General features: G+C 45.2%; 1 protein-coding gene across 8 annotated transcripts in view; it reads left to right on the top strand.

The window, feature by feature from the left end:
- erc2 (ELKS/RAB6-interacting/CAST family member 2) overlaps positions 1-21,769 on the top strand; it is a 569,575-nt gene that overhangs the window by 285,341 nt on the left and 262,465 nt on the right. For 4 of the 8 annotated variants that reach the window (XM_033036568.1, XM_033036566.1, XM_033036564.1 and 1 more), the window contains one exon: positions 6,514-6,525. The exons of the other annotated variants lie outside the window; for them this stretch is intronic. In XM_033036568.1, the coding sequence (XP_032892459.1) occupies positions 6,514-6,525 (12 nt within the window). The remainder of the gene's footprint in view (positions 1-6,513; positions 6,526-21,769) is intronic. 8 annotated transcript variants of the gene reach the window in all.

Raw genomic sequence — 21,769 nt, 5'->3', positions numbered from 1 at the left:
TTGAATTGAATGGAATTCTTTATTTGTCATTCAGACCTTTCGGTCTGCACAAAATGTCGTTGCCTGCAGCCATACATGTAATAATAAACAACACACAATAAACACAAATTAACATCCACCACAGTGAGTTCACCAAGCACCTCCTCACTGTGATGGAGGCAAAAGTCTTAGGGTTGCTGTCTCTTCCCTCCTCTTCTCCCTCTGCGCCGAGGCGATACCCCACTGGGCGATGGTAAGTCAGTCCCGCGGTTCAAGCTCCGCGGCCCGGGGGTGGTCGAAGCTGCCGCCCTCCAGTCCAGCGGACGCAGCTGTTGCCACGGGAGCTTCGGAAAACAGGCACCAGCCTGTGACCTGCGAGCTCCCGACGATGTCGTCCACTGGCCCGCGGCCGAGCCCCGGATTCAGGTCGCCGCCGCCATAAAGCCGCCTCAGCCACCGGAGCACCGTCTCCGCCCCGCACCGGGCCGCCCACACGGGAGCATCTCAGCCCCGCACCGTCCGCCCTCACGGGAGCGCATTCCAGCCGTGAGCCGGGCCGCCCACACGGGAGCATCTCAGCCCCGCACCGTCCGCCCTCACCGGAGCGCCGAGTCGTGCCGCTGCCCGAACGCTGCCGCAGCTCGAAGACGGCCAGCCTCGCGTTGGTAAGTCCTGGCTGGCTCTACCTCCGGAGCCTCGAGGTCAGTCGCAGGTTGGAGGCCGCCAGCTCCGCCATTAGGCCTCAGCTCAGACGGGGGAAGAGAAGGGGGATACGACCAGAAAGTCGCATTCCCCCGAAGGGAGAGACAGAAAGCCCTGTTTCAGCCCCCCCCCCCCCCCCACACACACATAACACCACCTAATAACCAAAAGTTTAACTGAACTAGACAAAAAAAACAGCACAAAAAAAGTAAAAACAGACAGACTGCAGGCGAGCCGCAGCCGTTTCACAGCGCAGCCACTTCCGGAATATATGTTTGCATTTGCATCATGGCAGAAATGCTGATGGATTTATGGAAGTTCTATGAAAGTTAAGCTAATGACCAGATTCTAAACCATGAATCTTAGTTTAAAATGCAAACATATATTGTAGGTAGACAATAATTCTGGAGAAACTCAGCGGGTGAGGCTGCATCTATGGATCGAAGGAATAGGTGACGTTTCGGGTCGAGACCCTTCTTCAGACATTCCTATTCCTTCGCTCCATAGATGCTGCCTCACCCGCTGAGTTTCAGCACCATTTTTCGATTTTTCCAGCATCTGCAGTTCCTTCTTAAACATATATTACTTTTGCATGATAGTGTTTTAGCATTTTACAGGCTGCTAATTCATGGATCATAAAATACATAGTTATACACTCCAAATGCTTTGACAGTATTTCACCAAGTTACACAAATATACCTAGCGACCAAGACTTGAAAGGGAAAAGCGAATTTTCAGAATTTTCTACAAGAGATTAATATTTTGCGTTTTTTTAATACGGAGGCAACGAAACCCTTTGAATAAACGTCTAAACTATGACTGTGCCATTGAGTTCCCAGTATTATATTCATTGCAATCAAATTACTAAATAATTCGCTGTCACCAAGCATTGAGAGGTTGTTTGCTGACACTTGCTATTCATAATCGGAGGCAGTAGATCCATATAGGCTGGCATCGAAGAATCCAAAGTGTGTTCGGATGTAGATACAAGTCCAATGAGAATTATTTCCACGGATATTCAAAGCATGCTCAAGAAGGAACTGCAGATGCTGGAAAATCGAAGGTAGACAAAAATGCTGGAGAAACTCAGCGGGTGCAGCAGCATCTATGGAGCGAAGGAAATAGGCAACGTTTCGGGCCGAAGAAGGGTTTCGGCCCGAAACGTTGCCTATTTCCTTCCCGACTACCTCATTACAGACATTAGAATATTGTAGGTAGACAAAAATGCTGGAGAAACTCAGCGGGTGCGGCAGCATCTGTGGAGCGAAGGAATAGGTGACGTTTCGGGCCAAAACCCTTTTTCAAAGCATGCTTTTCATTTGCTGGTATGTTTTGTGCCATCTTCCAAATGATTGGTGAACTGAGTTTAGTTTAGAGAGACAGCATGGAAACAGACCCTTCGGCCCACCGAGACCTCGCTAGCCCGCCCGTTCACACTAGTTCAATGTTATCCCACTTTCGTATCTACACTAGGGGCAGCGGGCCAATTAACCCATGAACTCCCAAGTCTTTGGAATTTGGGAATAAACCAAAGCATCCGGAGGAAGCACTATTTCTTCTTCTTCTTGCGTGTGGCGTGCACAGCCTAAAGTTGTAGGGCAACTTGTTCTATTTGTTCTTACTTGATTGTGCACGCCGGGTTGATTGCATTCGTCGAAACAGGGCGGACCACGTGAAGGTTGCTATCTTCCCACCCTGAAACACCATTTGATTACACAGGTCGGTGACAGTTAGATACAGACCCTTCGGCCCAGCTCCTCCATGCCAGCCATGGTGCTCTGTCCAAGCTAGTCCTATTTACCCGTGTTTAACCCATGTCTCTCTAGACCTGTCCTATCCATGTACCTGTCCAAGTGTGTTTTAAATACTGTTATAGTACCTGCCGCAACTACCTCAGTGAAAAGGTCGTCCCTCAGATTCCTATTAAATCTTGTCCCCCCCCCCCCCCCCCCCAATTATTTAAACCTATGTCCTCCAAGTGTTTGAATCTATTTTTCAGCTGTGGAAAGCTAAAACAATCGAGTACAAATTATCGGAAGTGGAACAGCTAATGGGCCTGTCCCACATGGGCGATTTTTTTAGGTGACTACAGGCGACTGCCGAAAATCTTTCAACATGTTGAAAATTTTTCGGCGACAGTGGCGACAATTTTGGCTGTCGTAGGTTGTCGCCAGGTGCTGACTTTGGTGAATTCCATTGTCCTAGTCGCTGGCAGTCAGTCGCCTAAACAATGGCGTAAGTGGGACAGGACCGTAACTTCCTTAGGCAGGGTTGCTGTACCATATGTGCCTTTTGCTGTGCAGTCCTGCTAGTAACGGAAAGCTCTGTGAAGGAGGCAGTTTTCACCAAATGCTGCGTCCACATCCCCCCCCCCCCCCCCAGGGCTTTGAAATATTCCGCCAGGCCACGTCAACATTTTAATTAGCCGAGCAATAATTGACCCTGGGGCGGGCGGGGCGGGCGGGCACCTCAACCTGGTGAATGTCAAACTGTGGGAAAACATCCATAAACGGCTCGCTACATTCTTTAGCTCTCGGTCTCATTGTCTAAAAATGTAGATTTAGATGTTTAAATAAACCATTAAAAGAAATGAACAATTGTAAACCACTACAACCTAAACAAGCAGATGATCCACACAATTTTAAAACCGAGTTTAATCACCGAAGTTAGTTTGAGAATTCTATTGGTTGAATATGCTTGGGGTCAAAAAAACATCAACTTACCAAGTATTCTTTCTCTACTAGGTAAAGGCTGTGTTAATGAATTAGGCTGCTTTAATGTTAAATTGCTCTGACTATTATTCTGGCCAGTGATCTGATTTAATTACATAAGGCAGCTATAATACGGCACTCACATGGATCTTTGAATCCTGATTGGTCAGGTGGTTTAGTTTAGCAGGAAATCTTATAGAGGTGTATAAAATCACGAGGGGAATTGATGGGGCAAATGCACAAAGTATTTTACCCAGAGGAGGGGAATCAAGAACCAAAGGGCACAGGTTTAAGGTGAGAGGGGAAAGATTTAATAGGAACTTGAAGGGCAACTTTTTCACACAGAGAGTGGTGAATGAATGGAAGAGGTAGCTGAGACGGGAACGATGCCAGCGTTTGAACGACAATTGGACAGGTGCATGGACAGGAAAGGTGTGGTGGGAATGCGGGCAGGTGGGACTAGTGTAAATGGGGCATGATTGGCCAGCATGGGCAAGTTGGGTTGAAGGTCCCGTTTCTGTGCTGTATGGTTCTGGGGGTCTATGACATCGAGTTGACACAGGGCCTGTCCCACTTGGCGATTTTTTTCAGCGACTGCTGGCGTCATTGACTGACGTATCAGGGCACTGAAACATTTGTGGTGTGATGCGGCGTGACGCGGCATGATGACGTATTGACGTGCGGCGTTTTTTCAAGTGCCGCAACATTTTTTTTGTCGCCGCTGGATTTTGAAATGTGCAAAATCTTTGGCGAGACTGATATGATGCCGGCGGTTGCCGAAAAACGCACCAAGTGGGACAGGCCCTTTAGCTCCTTTACCGACTGGTCTCCAACCGCAGAGGTGAAAGGCACAGTTTTAATTTGCTGAATTAGCCAGCCTTGGGCCTGCCGTCTTCAATTTTCCAGTTTTAACGTCAGGAGCAGAAAGCAAAGATCCATCCCTCTCTTGGACTTTACACATCACATCCTAGTGCAGAAGATGTATGTCTTTGTGCTTCGTCAGTGAAGTTTGCCTTCTCACCGTTGCCTCTCCTGAACGAGGCACCGCACAGAAGCAAGGAATGTAATCTCGGGACGGGGAGAGTGGGCTGACTGATACCCTCCCCCCACCAGAATCTGGTCATTAGCTTAACTTTCATAGAACTTCCATAAATCCATCAGCATTTCTGCCATGATGCAAATGCAAACATATATTCCGGAAGTGGCGACGCTGTGAAACGGCTGCGGCTCGCCTGCAGTCTGTCTGTTTTTACTTTTTTTGTGTTGTTTTTTTTTGTCTAGTTCAGTTAAACTTTTGATTACAATCAACCCATTCACAGTGTATAGATACAGGATAAAGGGAATAACCTTTAGTGCAAGGTGGTATTTTAAAGTCACATATGCCTGAGTTGATGGTGTTCTTCTTCTTTTTGTGTCCATCTTGTTACAAATCTTGTCCTCACTGTCATCGTTTGTCCTGAAAGGGACGCAATTTTCCGGCAACAATCAATAGACAATAGGTGCAGGAGTAGGCCATTCGGCCCTTCAAGCCAGCACCGCCATTCAATGTGATCATGGCTGATCATCCACAATCAGTACCCCGTTCCTGCCTTCTCCCCATATCCCCTGACTCCGCTATTTTTAAGAGCCCTATCTAGCTCTTTCTTGAAAGCATCCAGTGAACCCGCCTCCACCGCCCTCTGAGGCAGAGAATTCCACAGACTCACAACTCTATGTGTGAAAAAATGTTTCCTCATCTCTGTTCTAAATGGCTTACGAGCAGTCAGAATATGAATCGCAGCAATTTTCTGCTCAGATGCTCACGATCGATGCATTCAAACCCTTCAGCAGTCATGACCCATTATATACGGCTTCAGGAATATTACTAAATCATCACCAATCATCACACTTAATCATGCGTCGCAACAATTTTATATTTATTATCCATGGTAATGTATCAAACAGTTGGGGAAAAATTGAAAAATTAAGCATATTTAAAATGATTTTACTGCCTTCTATATAACTCTTTAAAAAAAATTTAAATCCAGCAAATATCTTAACTATACCTAAAACTAAACATATACTTTAAATTGAGACCCATATTTGATCACATTATCCATTATGCTCTCAACCAAGACTAAATGATCCTTTTCATTCCCAGTTTTGTTTTTCCATTAACAAGTTATCCCAGAATTGAAATATCCAATACTAGAGGATGTCACTACAAGGTGAGACATGGAAAGTTTAAAGGATTAGACATGATTGAAGCTCAGTCTGAAGAAAGGTCTTGACCCGAAACGTCACCCATTCCTTCTCTCCATAGATGCTGCCTGTCTCGCTGAGTTACTCCAGCATTTTGTGTCTAGCCATGATTGAATGGCAGAGTGATCTTGATGGGCCAAATGGCCTAATTCTGCTCCTATCTCTAATGAATTTATGAGATGTGCGGGGCAAGTTTTGACACAGAGGGAGGTGGGGGCCTGGGGAACATGTGGTGGTGGGGGCGGAGGTGATGGCGGAGTATGAGGGGCGTTTGGATAGTCACATTAATATGTGGGGTGGGATATGGCTCACATGCAGGCAGATAAGAGTCAGTCTTGGAATCATCACCTTTGTGGGCCGAAGGGCCTGTTCTCGTGCTGCGCAGTTCTATGTTCGATTAGTAAGGCAAATGATCGATGAAAGTAGTGGGGGGGGGGGGGGTAACAATGTTAAATATAAAGTTTGACTAAAGGTGTTCGGAATGTTCAGTTTATATAACACTGTTTTAAAGGGATTCTGCAAACATGGCACGTGTGGAGAATTTTCTTCAAGTTATAGAATTTTGTGTTTTCTGATTCACAGAATTTAGATATTATTAAAGTACTGATAATGTATCAAGTACCTGGATATTTTCAATGGCTAAGTACTTTAGCACAATCTAGTGACTGTGCAAAAAAATCCTTTGTAAAATTCTGAACTTAATCTGAGCTGTTTATTACATCAATTTCTCAAGATACTTTGGGTATATTTGAATGCTTGGGAGTTATTTATGTTGATGTAAGATGCTGAGTAACTCTAAACTAACCTTTTCCTACATTATTCTCACCTTTCTCTGCTATCTCCTGCCTGTACTTCATCCTGTTTCCTCTGCTTCGATCAGCTTGGCTTCCAGGTCAGTATCTCCTGCTCCCTTTTCACTTGTTACATCCTCTGTCTTGGTATTTGATGTCTCCTGGTATCAAAAACATATATATTTTTATTAGAAGCATTTACATATCATAACCAAAACACAATTTGTTTATCAATTATATATTAACACAGCTTCTATTTGTTTATTTTTTATAGGTTTTTTGAAAGATAGAGCTATAGAAAGAAGGGAGGGAGAAAAAAAGAGAGAAAATAAGATAAATTACCAATAACACAATTTTGGAGATAAGTCTGTAGGTTATAAAGTGTAACTATTCATCCAATCCTGGATTCAAGTTTCAGTCAAATTCACCCTTTCAGAAAATCAATAAATGGAGACCATATTCTAGCAAATAATTCTGGTTTGTCAATTAAGACAAGTCTAATTTTTTCCAAGTGTAAGGTCTCAGACATCTCCATAATCCACATTTTAATTGTGGGGGTTGTTGGGTTTTTCCAAAATTTTAATATTAATTTTTTCCCAATTATTATACTATAATCAAGGAAATTTCTTTGGCTTGTTGTAAGTTTTAGGCTTTGTTCTGATGATGTCTCCTGTTCTTTTTGGTGCCAATGTGTGTGTCTTACATTCCTGATTTAACTAAAGTTGTGAAGACTAAGTGACAATTTACAAGTTGATAGGTAGAGAAAAAATGCTGGAGAAACTCAGTGGGTGAGGCAGCATCTATGAAGAAGGGTCTCGACCCGAAACGACACCTATTCCTTCTCTCCATAGATGCTGCCTCACCTGTTGAGTTTCTCCAGCATTTTTTCGCTGCCTTTGATTTTTCCAGCTTCTGCAGTTCTTTCAAAGGTATCAAAGGTATTTTATTGGTCACATTCACATACACCGAGGTGTAATGAAGTGAAATGCTTTTTGCCATTTTGCAGCACACAAAGAAAGAATACAGACATAACACCAATAAGAGTCTTAAACACAAAGAACATCCCCCCACAATGGTTCCCATTATGAGGGAAGGCACAAAGTCCAGTCCCCAACCCCAGTTCACCCATAGTCGGGCCTATTGAGGCCTCCACAGTTGCCTCTACGGAGGCCCGATGTTCCTGGCCGTTCTCGCCGGGTGGTGGTGCTCCGGCGTCGGGAGAGTCCTCACAGCGGCTTGGGACACCTGGAACGGCCGCCTCCGTACTGGAGGCCGCGGCTTCCGAAGCCGACAAGGCCGCGCCGGTTGGAGCTCCACAACTGGCGATCTCGTCGCGAGATCCCAGGCTCCCGGTGTAAAGTTCGGCACCGCCGCCCGCAGCTGGTCGCTCCACAATCCCGCAGCTCCGCGATGTTTTACCCGGCGGTCTCAGCTCACCGGAGCTTCAGCGCGGTGACCCAGGCAAGGCATCGCCCGCTCCGCGATAGCGCTCCAGCGCTGTGCCGCCGCCGAAGCCGAGGTTCTGGGCGGTCCGCGACAGGAAACGCCGCTCCAGGCCCGCTGGTAGGCCGCGAGGACGGGTCGAAGCTGCAGCCCGGAGAAATGCTGCCTCTCCGACCAGGTAGGGACCCTGAAAGGCAATTTCCCCCCACCACCCCCCACCCCCCACACAAAAAAGTCTAGACCTCCAAACAAAACACTTTAACTAACTAAAAATAAAAATAAAACGGTGAAAAGACAGACAGCTGCTGGCTGGGCAGCCGCGCACAGGACAGCGCCCCCTAGATCTTAAGTCAATTGCCATTCTTAAGTCAATTGCCATTTTCCAGGTATCTCACGAACAATTTGTACTCACCAAAATTGAGAACACACTTATGGTGTAACAGTCGAACAAATAAGCAAGAGGAGGGAACGTACAACACTTTACAGTATAATTAAGCGGTGCCCATGTGAAAATGTTGCTTGTTTTCTAATAAATGAGCCACATGGTCTGTGTATATTAAATCACCTTGTTGGCATTGACAACCACAAATTCAACTCTATTTTTAATACTAAACTTCCCATTTCACGGTGGCGCAGCGGTAGAGTCACAGCGCTCACAGCGTCAGAGACCCGAGTTCGATCCTGATTGCGAGTGCTGTCTGTACGGAGTTTGTACGTTCTCCCTGTGACCTGCGTGGGTTTTCTCCGAGATCTTCTGTTTCCTCCCACACTCCAAAGACGTACAGGTTTGTAGGTTAATTGGCTTGGTGTAAGTGTAAATTGTCCCGAGTGTGTGTAAGATAGTGTTAGTGTGCGGGGATCGCTGGTCGGCGCGGACACGGTGGGCCGAAGGGCCTGTTTCTGCTCTGATTTCAAGAACAATTACTCATGTAATGGGGGACAAAATTGAGGAATAAACTGTGTTTATTTTTGTGGACATGCTGAGGTTTTTGATTCGCTAACCTTCGCACCGCTGTGGGACTGATGTACAAGAGCATTACCTCACATGGTACGGCTGCATGCCTTGTACACACCAGCGAGGGAGGCAAGATAGATAACCAAAATATTAAATCTGTCACTCTTGGAGTTTCATTGTTTGTTTTATGATAAGACCAGAAATTTTCCATTTCATTGCAAATGTGAAAAATAGGCAGTAGGAGCGGCTGACATTCCTGCAATTAATTTTGAACATGTACTCCTTCGCTACAAGCTCTCCTTTGACACACATTGATCTGTTTCCGAATGAATAGAGATTTTTTTTCCATGGTTCTCTTGTAAGTTGCGGTAAAATAAACAACATCTGCCTCTTGTCATAGAAATATCCATTGTATACATATCCTCAAGATTGCCATGGGGCTAAATATCTATTTAATGGAACAAAAAATGAACTTGCGGGGGAACTTAATAGGTCGGTCAGCATCTGCAGAGAGAGAGAGAGAGCCTGGGATCTCGCGACGAGATCGCCAGTTGTGCATCAAGACTCTATCATCCTGATTGGGGACTGGAGATGCAGAAAGACTGCTCTTGTCATGAGATGGAGCTGTGTAAAGGGCCTGTCCCACTTACGCGACTTTTTCGGCGACTGCCAGCACCCGTCATAGGTCGGTGCAGGTCGGCGAAAATGTTCAACATGTTGAAAATCCAACGGCGACCAAAAAGACGCTACGACTCTTTGGGCGACTGAGGAGACGACTCGCGACCGTACAGGCGACGTGTCGCAGGGTGAAGCCTGTACGGTCGTGAGTAGTCGCCCAAAGAGTCGTACCTTGTTCTGGTCGCCGCTGGATGTTCAACATGTTGAAAATTTTCAGCGACCTGTAACAACCTATGACGGGTGCCGGCAGTTGCCGAGAAAGTTGCGTAAGTGGGACAGGCCAATAAGCGTATGAGAGTACATGAGTGCCGAGAGCAAGGTTGACCATCCCTCTGCCTCCACAGATGCCACTTGACCCACTGAGATCCTCCAGCAGATTGTTGCATGCACCAAGATTACACCATCAGCAGTCTCTTGTGTGTCTGAGTCTTCATCAGCTTTCTGAAGCTCTTTCAAAAATAAAACTGGAGGGTGCAAGAATTTGACTGTGAAAGCGTTAAGTTGCTGTTACAGTAGCAGGATTACAACATGCCTGTACCGCCATCCTTGGGGGTATGGTATGCAGTTTGAGCTTGGTGAAGGGAGACTGCAAAACCTCACGTTAACTTGTTTCTGAAAGAGACTTCGGTGGATTCTGGCATCCGAGCAGGTGCAGCAGTAACAATTGACAGCTTCACGAATAAATTGGATGTGTTGATTGAAGATAATTTTCTTGGAGGAATAATGTCAGTCTCTTGATAATGTGAGCTAACAACAAAACTGCCTTTGAAGCACGAGAGGCAGCGTGGCCTTGATAATGTTTATTGACATTGCCGAAACTCAGCAATCACAGTCCCTGATTAGACCACTCTGATTAAAACTACCTTTTATAAATGTGTTACTTGCAGTTTTTGATTTCCCTCCTGCTAATCCTAACCTGAAGATTCAAGCTGGAGGAGGCATCCACCAGCACCATTCTTACACATGTGCTAAATTACTTCAGTTCATATTTCATATTGGCATCTGTAAACGGGACAATCTTAGAGGGATTACTGCATGCCTACATCTGCAGCGTTTACCTTTGTTACAGTTATTGAATAACAATAAGTATAAGTTTCGGAGCAAAGAGGTCCTTCTGCAGTTGTACAGAGCCCTAGTGAGACCACACCTGGAGTATTGTGTGCAGTTTTGGTCCCCTAATTTGAGGAAGGACATTCTTGCTATTGAGGGAGTGCAGCGTAGGTTTACAAGGTTAATTCCCGGGATGGCGGGACTGTCATATGCTGAGAGAATGGAGCGGCTGGGCTTGTACACACTGGAGTTTAGAAGGATGAGAGGTGATCTTATTGAAACATATAAGATTATTAAGGGTTTGGACACGCTATGGCTAACGTTGACACATAGTGGGAAGGTTGTGTGATTTTTCCCTGTGGTCGTTTACTCTGACAGTGAAGTAATGGGGGAACGAAGGAATGATTGACATTGGCATGTGTGAGTTAGTAGGGATGGCTCCACCATTCTGTTCACAAACAGCGATGTCCACATGTTATTCCTCAAGCCACATTTGTTTACTCCCTCTTAGAAATTGTAAAAAACGTGCTCAGTTTTGGTCACACTACTGGAGAAGAGAGCAGAGCAGATTTATTCATGTTGCCAGGAGCTGAGAGACTGGGCTGTAGGGAGAGGCTGGGCGGGTCCAGGACTATCTTCCTTGGAGCGCAGGAGTCTGCCCATGTGACAAGTCACTGTGAAATTCTTTGCTTGCTCACCCAAGGTATGCAAATAGTCGCCCATAAAGGGCCCTGACAAAAGTGAAGGGTCTCGACCCGAAACGTCATCCATTCCCTCTCTCCAGAGATGCGGCCTGTCCCGCTGAGTTACACCAGCATTTCGTGTCTATCTTCGGTTTAAATCAGCAGCTGTAGTTCCTGCCGAAACAAAGTATCCCGGGCCAGGTCCCCCTTTGTTCTCCCCCTCCCCCACGGTGCCCCCCCCCCCCCACACTGGCTGGGTCCCCATTGTCCATTGTCGATGAGTCTGTGAATACATGGTCATGGTGCCATCAATGATGATTCCCAATATATTCTGGTGAATCCACGATGTATGTTGTATCCATTGGCCGATTCTCCAACTTGGTTCCGTATTCTGGCCCAGGTTTACATTTGTTTTTTCTCTTGATGAATAATGGCCCCCAGAACTGTAATGAACTGTAAACAAAGACAGGCTATGCTGTTCTTCACTGTACCTCGGTACATGTGACAATAAACTAAACTCATAAACTAAATACAACAAACTGGAAGAGTTTCAGCATGCTTCAGTTATAACTGTTTCCTTGCTATTACAAGCAAAGTATCTCTCTAGTTTAGTTTAGAGATACAGCGCGGAAACAGGCCCTTCGGCCCACCGAGTCCGCACTGACCAGCGATCCCCACACATTAGCACTATCCTACACACACTAGGGACAGTCTTTCATTTATACCAAGACAATTAACCCACAAACCTGCACGTCTTTGGAGTGGGTGAGGAAACCGAAGAACTCAGAGAAAACCCACACAGGTCACGGGGAGAACGTGCAAACTCCGTACAGACAGCGCCCGTAGTCGGGATCTAACCCGGGTCTGTAAGGCAGCAACTCTACCGCTGCGCCACCGTGCACATTTTCCACTAGTTGCTCCATTGACCAAAACCGATTCCAAACCGAGCTGGGTTCTGGAATAAAACATTGTAGCTGATTGCTTCAGTATGTTAAAGGAGCAAGCATTATTTATTAACATGAGATGAAGAATAATATATAGAGAGAGAAGAGCTAATTTTCTCTGTTGATCTAATGATATGTGTTAAATCTATTAATTTGTGAATATTACCTAAATCTCAGGATTAGGCGACAGGTTTATGAGGATACTCTCTGTGCATTCGTTTTATGATCGTACACAAGGCATATGGAGCCTATTTGTGAAGCTTAAGCTGCCTGATGTTGGACAAAGTGTTTTACAGTTGACTGAGATTTCTCTAAAAAAAACTATAAATTATGAATGATACCTTTTAATAATGGACACTGCCTCCAAAACCTACTGGGGCACGGAAACAGGCCCTTCGGCCCAACTCCTCCACGCCGACCTAGAAGCCTCAGCTAAGCTATTCCCGTTTACCCACTTTTAGCCTCTGTCCCTCTAAGGCTTCCCTATCCGAGTGCCTGTTCATGTGTATTATATATGCAATTACAGTCCCTGCCTCAACGACAATAGACAATAGGTGCAGGAGTAAGGCCCTTCGAGCCAGCACCGCCATTCAATGTGATCATGGCTGATCATCCACAATCAGTACCCCGTTCCTGTCTCTCCCCATATCCCCTGACTCCGCTATCTTTAAGATCCCTATCCAGCTCTCTCTTGAAAGTATCCAGCGAATTGGCCTCCACCGCCTTCTGAGGCAGAGAATTCAACAGACTCACCACTCTCTGTGAGAAAAAGTGTTTCCTCGTCTCCGTTCTAAATGGCTTACCCCTTATTCTTAAACCCAGGTGGCCCCTGGTTCTGGACTCCCCCAACATGTTTCCTGCCTCTAGCGTGTCCAAACGCTTAATAATCTTATATGTTTCAATAAGATCCCCTCTCATTCTTGTAAACACCAGAGTATACAAGCCCAGCCGCTCCATTCTCTCAGCATATGACAGTCCCGCCATCCCGGGAATTAACCTGGTGAACTTCCTCTGGCAGCTCATTCCATACGCCCACCACCCTCTGTTTGAAAAAGTTACCCCTCGGGTTCCTATTAAACCTCGCCCCTTTCACCTTAAACCTAAATCCTCTGGTTGTTGCTTCCCCGACCCTGTGTCAAAGGCCCGGTGCATTCACCACGGAACTGATAGATGTGCCATCGAGAGACGTTTTAAATCCCACAATCTGGATTCTAAACTCAAGGTGAATTCTCAATAAACTTGTCAAGTTTAAATGCAAAAACTCAAAGGCAATCATTTTTATGTGATGTTGAATTTTAGATAGAATGGCCCTGACAAGCTGTGCAAAATGACTGGTCACTAAAACCAATCAGTACCAGCCCTGCAGTTTGATAAAAGGGGGTTTTAATGTAGAAGTGATGAATGAGTACTTGAATGCTTTTTGAGAGGCATTAGTGGAAAGTAAACGTTGAACTGGCAGTTGAGTTCCTAAAGGAAATATCCAAATCGCAAGAATCAAAATACCAGAGCAAGGCTTGAGGTGAAGAATAAAAACAAAAAAATCCTGGACAAATTCACCAGGTTGGCAGCATGTGTGGATAGGGGGGTCAGTGTTAAAGATCGATGATCAGAGTGAGCAGTTACGTAGGACATTGGAACTATTGGCCCATATACAGCATGCACAACTACAGCATGGACAACTACAACAGGCCCTTCGGCCCACCAGATTATGCCGACCATCGATCACCCGTTCACGCTAGTTCTATGTTATCCCACTTTCCCATTCACTCCCCACACACTAGGGCCAATTTACAAAGGCCAATTCGCCTACAAACCCGCACCTCTTTGGGATGTGGGAGAAAACCGGAGCGCCTTGAGGAAACCCAGGTGGTCATACGTGCAAACTCCACATAGACAGCGCCCGAGGTCAGGATTGAACCTGGCGCTGTGGGGCAGCGGCTCGACCAGCTGTACCACGGTTCTTGGCCTATCCATATGTGCGGACGACACCACTGTAGTGGAGCGGATATCACAAAATGACAGAGCAGAGCACAGAAAGGAGATTGAGAACTTCGTGACTTGGCTTCAAGACCTTTCCCTCAACGTGAGTGATACTAGCATTAAACACTTCTTATGATCCCACTGTTTAGTTTTCTTAGTTTAGAGATACAATGTGGAAACAGGCCCATCGGCCCACCGTGTTCGCGCCGACCAGCGGTCCCCGCATACTAACACTATCCTACACACACTAGGGACAATTTGTGCATTTACACCAAGCCAATTAACCTACAAACCTGTATGCACGTCTTTGGAGTGTGGGAGGAAACCAAAGATCTCAGAGAAAACCCAAGCAGGTCACGGGGAGAACGTACAAACTCCGTACAGACAGCGCCCGTAGTCAGGATGGCTCGGGTCTCTGGCGCTGTGAGCAGTAATTGGAGGAGCAGCACGATATCTACAAGCATGTTATAACCTTCACGTTATCTACAAGCATATTTTGGACTGTGTTTTCCTATTTCGGTCACTTAGTTTAGACTCCTAGGAGGATTTTCATTTAAATGTGAGACATGTGTGACCCCACGGGCTACGAGCCCCTGCCCCTGAAGTCAGTCTGAAGAAGGGTCTCGACCCGAAACGTCACCCATTCCTTCGCTTCATAGATGCTGCCTCACCCGCTGAGTTTCTCCAGCATTTGTATCTACCTTATTTAAAGTTACGTTTATGTTGATGTTGATATAATGAAAGTAGACCTTGTTATCGGTCTATTGTTAGGTCAATCCAAATTTTGAGTAGCTTTCAGGAGAGATGATTTTTGCATCTCTCTCGCATCTAAGAAGCCTGTTTTCTGATTATTTTTCCACACGTTTCACCTCACTCCATTGGCCGAGAAACCTGCCTTCCAGTTATTGATCATGGGCTTGAGAAGAAATCCCTGAAACGTGAACAATTCTGGACCCAATATTGGTTTACTACACTGCAGCCCAATACTGAATCAGTATATTTTGTACTTTTCACAACAGTTGCATTTTCAATGTGTTCAGCCCAGCGCTGGACAGTGTCAAATCCAGCAGAATTTTGACAGATTGGAATCAGTGTTCATTTTGGTTTTGTAAGTCATGGTTTTTTAGTCTTCTGCAAGCAAACATTTAGTCCAATCCTCTTTGTTCCATTGAGAGTATCTATTGTCACATCTTTATTCTCAGGACCTCTATTAGACGCACCCATAGAGTGTTCAGTGTGTGCAGATATTCAAGGGGAAATTGGCCCCTTGATGCGAATGCAACATGTTCCAACTTGGCCACATCTAATAACAGACTGACCCAATCTGCAGTTTTCTTTTGGCGTTGTATTTTTCCAAAGCTGTAGGATGTAATTCCTTGCCAGTGTCAACATTAAACCCAGTACTCTGCCGTATTTAAGCATTCCCCACTTCTAGTGTCTGTCAGTGATCCTAGTCTGGGGAGTGTAAGAATTGTCTAGGAGTGATCTCTCTCTGCCATGAGTCTTGACTCAGACACTTACAGATCCTTCACTAACTCAAAGGTGCCTCTCCACACAGCTCTCTCCTCCTTCTGTACCACCGAGAATTGTCCTTTTTTCTTGGGGGTTAATATGACTTGTATAAAACCAGCATTTTTTAATATTATCTTAACCAGACACAACAAAGTTGCCTAGTGTGTATAGGGCAATGGAACAAATTGCACAGTTGATTTTACTTTCAATTTATTTCAGGCATGTTTATTTCACATCAAATATTGTGCCTTGGTCTTTCCCCTTCTGTCGTTTGAATAATGATGGCCATAGAAATGTATTTATTTATTTACATGTTATATATAATTAGTTGAAGGGCATCAATTTCTCCATCTCTTAAAAAAAGACTTGGAAAACTAGTGGAGATACAATGTGTAAAGGTCCACCGAATCCGCAGCGACCAGCGATCCCCACAAACTAGCACCATCCTACACACACTAGGGACAATTTGCACTTACACCAAGCCAATTAACCTACAAACCTGCATGTCTTTGAGGTGTGAAGATAGGCAGGCCTCTTGGGTAGTGTTGTAGAGCAGAGGGATCAAGGGTTGCAGGTGCAAAGATTCCTGAAGGTGGAGTCGTAAGTCTTCTTCTTCTTGTCGTGTCCACACACAAGATAAGAAGTTGTTCAGCCAGAGCTGAAGACACCTCTCGGCATCTGCATACAATGGTGTCTGTCTTGTCGCTTCTTGTGCGTGGTGGTGGAAAGATTGGTGGAAACAGGGCCGCCCGCGATCGACGTGAACGCTCTTTGAGTCGTAGGTAGATCAGGTGGTCAAAAAGGTTTTTGGCGCATTGGCCTTCATCAGCCAGAGTATTGAGTACCGAAGTTGGGAGTTCATGTTGCAGTTGTTTCAGATGTTGGTCAGGTCACGTTTAGAGTTTGTGTAGGAAGGAACTGCAGATGCTGGTTTAAACCAAAGATAGACACAAAATGCTGGAGTAACTCAATGGGACAGGCAGCATCTCTGGAGAGAAGGTATGGGTGATGTTTTGGGTCAACTCTGGAGAAGAAGGTCTGTAGAAGGGTCTGGACCTGAAACGCCACCCATTCCTTCTCTCCAGAGATGCTGCCTGTCCCGCTGAGTTACTCCAGCATTTTGTGTCTGTCTCCTGTTCTTGTACTGTACTGTTTGATGTTCTCTGCCCAATGTTGGGATTGAACCTGTGTTGCAGGAGCAGTGAGGCAGCCACTCTACTCACTGCATCGTTCCACTCTCAAAAGGAAAATAAAAATGATTAGACATAAAGTTAAATGTAAAAAGAATTAAAAGTGAAGTAAGTAAATAAAACTCCTTTTTAAAAAAAAATTGGTTAAACGAAAGCCAAAAGCAACTGAAACATGGTTTAACATTCCTTTATAATCATCGGCAGCAGCACCACATCCCATGAAATCTGTGCAATGTTGCACCCAGAGTTGGTTAACTTGCACTGGGTCAGAGAGGGAATCGCTGGGAATATTTGGCAAAGTGTCAATGTGAAAATGAGTGCATTCTTGCTCCCAGGTATATTTGAACAGCAATTACATTTCATGCTGAAAACCATTGTAAATATCTGCCCAATTTTGGACAAGGCAGTGGTTAATATATTTAGAGTCAACAAGACATGCAGCAGTGAAACAGGCCCTTCAGTCCAACTCGCCCATGCCGACCAATGTTCCTGTGTTTGGCCCATATCTCTTTTTAGTTTTGCTTAGTTATTTATTGCCACATAGAAACATAGAAAATAGGTGCAGGAGGAGGTCATTCGGCCCTTCGAGCTAGCACCGCCATTCATTGTGATCATGGCTGATCGTCCCCTATCAATAACCCGTGCCTGCCTTCTCCCCATATCCCTTGACTCCACTGGCCCCTAGAGCTCTATCTAACTCTCTCTTAAATCCATCCAGTGACTTGGCCTCCACTGCCCTCTGTGGCAGGGAATTCCACAAATTCACAACTCTCTGGGTGAAAACGTTTTTTTCTCACCTCAGCCTTAAATGTTGCGTGCTATCCAGTCGGCGGGACGACGATGCATGATTAGCATCAAGCCGTCCACATTGTGTGCTACAGGGTGAAGGGAGTAATGATCAATGCAAGATAAAGTCCAGTAAAGTCCGGATAAAGGGAGATGGTAGATCATGAACGGTCTCAAGTGGGTGATTGGATGGTTCAGTTGCCAGATCACAGCTGGGAAGAAACTGTCCCTCAATCTGGAGGTAGATCAAAAATGCTGGAGAAACTCAGTGGGTGAGGCAGCATCTATTGAGCGAAGGAATAGGTGACGTTTCGGGTCGAGACCCAAAGGGTCTCGACCCGAAACGTCACCTATTCCTTCAGTCTGAAGAAGGGCCTTGACTCGAAACGTCACCTATTCCTTTGCTCCATAGATGCTGCCTCACCCGCTGAGTTTCTCCAGCAGTTTTGTCTCGCTTCTCTCAAATGCATGGTCGTCGCGAACATTTTCTGATGTGTAATCTGGAATTTAATTTGAGTTGCTGAGCTACTCTTTGCGGTTATTAAAAACGTAAGATTGCATGATTTAGTCCGCCTGGCAATTTATTGTAAGCTTGTTATGTGTTGTCTCCGTCTGCTGTCAGGATGCTCCCTGGAGTGTTGTTTTGCAGAGATATCTTGCAGCAGACAAGGACAAAGATTGCACAGCGAGCTGCTCTTTGTCTGTAACTGAATGTGCCAGTTTTCCAAGATTAGTTGTGCTTTGGAGGAGAGGAATCAGAGAAGCATAGAAAATTGGTGCAGGACATTCGGCCCTTCGAGCCAGCACTGCCATTCAATATGATCATGGCTGATCCTCCTAAATCCAATGTTTAAGAAGGAACTGCAGTCTGAAGAAGGGTCTCGACCCGAAACGTTGCCTTTTTCCTTCGCTTCATAGATGCTGCCTCACTCGCACAGTTTCTCCAGCATTTTTGTCTACCTCCTAAATCCAATATTAATTTAGTTTAATTCAAAGATACAGCGCGGAAACAGGCCCTTCAGCCCACTGAGTCCACGCCGCCCAGCGATACCCACACATTAACACTATCCTGCACCCACCAGGGACAATTTTTACATTTACCAAGCCACTTAACTTGCAAATTTGTACATCTTTGGAGTGTGGGAGGAAACCGAATATCTCAGAGAAAACCCACGCAGGTCACGGGGAGAACGTGCAAACTCAGTACAGACAGCACCCATAATCGGGATCGAACTCGGATCTCTGGCGCTGCATTCGCTGTAAGGCAGCAACTCTACCACTGCGCCACCGTGACTGATCATGGCAGATCATCCTAAAACTGAATGCGCCAGTGTTTGAAGATTAGATGTGCTTTGGAGGAGAAGAAACATCTGGTGGCACGGTGGCACAGCGGTAGAGTTGCTGCCTTACAGCACTTGCAGCACCAGAGACCCGGGTTCGATCCCGACTACGGGTGCTGTCTGTACGGAGTTTGTACGTTCTCCCCGCGACCGCGTGGGTTTTCACCAAGATCTTCGGTTTCCTCCCTCACTCCAAAGACGTACAGGTTTGTAGGCTATTTGTCCCTAGTGTGTGTGGGATAGTGTTAATGTGCGGGGATCGCTGGTCGGTGCAGACTTGGTTGGCCGAAGGGTCCATTTCCACGCTGTATCTCTAACCTGTTCCTGCTTCTTCCCATATTCCTTGTTTCCGTTAGCCCTAAGAGCTATATCTATTGAATACATCCAGTCATTTGGCCTCCACTGCCATCTGTGGCAGAGAATTCCACAGATTCACAACTCCCTGGGTGAAAATGGTTTTCCTCATCTCAGTCCTAAATGGCTGATCCCTTATTCTTAAACTGTGACCCCTGGTTCTGGACTTCCCTAACATCGGGAACATTTAGCCTGTCCAATCCCTCAATAATTTTATATGTTTCTATAAGATCCTTTCTCATCCTTCTAAATTGCAGTGAATTCAAGTGAAGGAAAGTGCCTCATTTTCGGTGCAATGCAACATCATCCCACACACTCCTCATTGGCATTCTAATTGTACCCCAAGGACATGAGATGTATTTCCTTACAGCAAACTGCCCTGATAAGTGAGTGGGTCAGAAATTAACCTAAACAAGGGCAAATCTCCCTTCACTCTTGAAATAATAGCAATCTATCTTAAACAGGCTGCAACAAAGTATGATTGCATGTTAGCTGGGTTTCAGATAGCTATTCACAACTTAGCATTTATTTTGGTTTAATGTCCAAACATCTGAATTAATTAAGTGATATGTGATTATAGAGTCATAGTTACATACGGTGCCCTCCATAATGTTTGAGACAAAGACCCATCATTTATTTATTTGTCTCTGTACTCCACAATTTGAGATTTGTAATTTAAAAAATCACGTGGTTAAAGTGCACATTGTCATATTTTATTAAAGGCCATTTTTATACATTTTGGTTTCACCATGTAGAAATTACAGCAGTTTTTATACATAGTCCCCCCATTTCAGGGCACCATAATGTTTGGGACACATGGCCTCACAGGTGTTTGTAATTGCTCAGGTGTGTTTAATTGCCTCCTTAATGCAGGTATAAGAGAGCTCTCAGCACCTAGTCTTTCCTCCAGTCTTTCCATCACCTTTGGAAACATTTATTGCTGTTTATCAACACGAGGACCAAAGTTGTGCCAATGAAAGTCAAAGAAGCCATTATGAGACTGAGAAACAAGAATACAACTGTTAGAGACATCAGCCAAACCTTAGGCTTACCAATATCAACTGTTTGGAACATCATTAAGAAGAAAGAGTGCACTGGTGAGTTTACTAATCACAAAGGGACTGGCAGGCCAAGGAAGACATCCACAGCTGATGACAGAAGAATTCTCTCTATAATAAAGAAAAATCCCCAAACACCTGTCCGACTGATCAGAAACACTCTTCAGGAGTTAGGTGTGGATTTGTCAATGACCACTGTCCGCAGAAGACTTCATGACAGAAATACAGAGGCTACACTGCAAGATGCAAACCACTGGTTAGCCGCAAAAATAGGATGCCAAGTTCGCCAAGAAGTACTTAAAAGAACAACCACAGTTCTGGAAAATAAGGTCTTGTGGACAGATGAGACTTATATCAGAGTGATAACAGGAGCAAAGTATGGAGGAGAGAAGGAACTGCCCAAGATCCAAAGCATACCACCTGTGAAACACAGTGGTGGGGGTGTTATTGCCTGGGCATGTATGGCTGCTGAAGGTACTGCCTCACTTATCTTCATTGATGATACAACTGCTGATGGAAGTAGCATAATGAATTCTGAAGTGTATAGACACATCCTATCTGCTCAAGTTCAAACAAATGCCCCAAAACTCATTGGCCGGCAGTTCATTCTGCAGCAAGACAATGATCCCAAACATACTGCTAAAGCAACAAAGGAGTTTTTCAAAGCTAAAAAATGGTCAATTCTTGAGTGGCCAAGTCAATCACCCGATCTGAACCCAATTGAGCATGCCTTTTATATGCTGAAGAGAAAACTGAGGGGACTAGCCCCCAAAACAAGCTCAAGCTAAAGATGGCTACAATACAGGCCTGACAGAGCATCACCAGAGAAGACACCCAGCAACTGGTGATGTCCGTGAATCGCAGACTTCAAGCAGTCATTACATGCAAAGGATATGCAACAAAATACTAAACATGATTACTTTCATTTACATGCCATTGCTGTGTCCCAAACATTATGGTGCCCTGAAATGGGGGGACTATGTATAAACACTGCTGTAATTTCTACATGGTGAAACCAAAATGTATAAAAATGGCCTTTATAAAAATCTGACAATGTGCACTTTACCCACAGCATAGGGTGTGATAGGTGGATACAGATGAGGGGGAGTTGATAGGGCAATGGGTGGGGATAGTGAGGAGGCTCAAGGTGAAAAGCAGATTAAAGGGGGTCCAATTAGGAGAGAGGAGGAGGAGTGAAATGTATCATGTCATACGGTCATAAGGCATAGGAACAGAATTACGCCATTCGGCCCATCAAGTCTACTCCACCATTTAATCACGGCTGATCTATCTCTATCCTGACCCCATTCTCCTGCCTTCTCCCCACAGCCTCTGACACCTGCACTAATCAAGAATCGGCCTATCTCTGCCT

The sequence above is a fragment of the Amblyraja radiata genome, chromosome 18, assembly GCF_010909765.2.
Source record: "Amblyraja radiata isolate CabotCenter1 chromosome 18, sAmbRad1.1.pri, whole genome shotgun sequence".
NCBI lineage: Eukaryota > Metazoa > Chordata > Chondrichthyes > Rajiformes > Rajidae > Amblyraja > Amblyraja radiata.
Note: the sequence above shows the minus strand (reverse complement) of the source record. Positions and strands in the feature narration are given on the sequence as shown.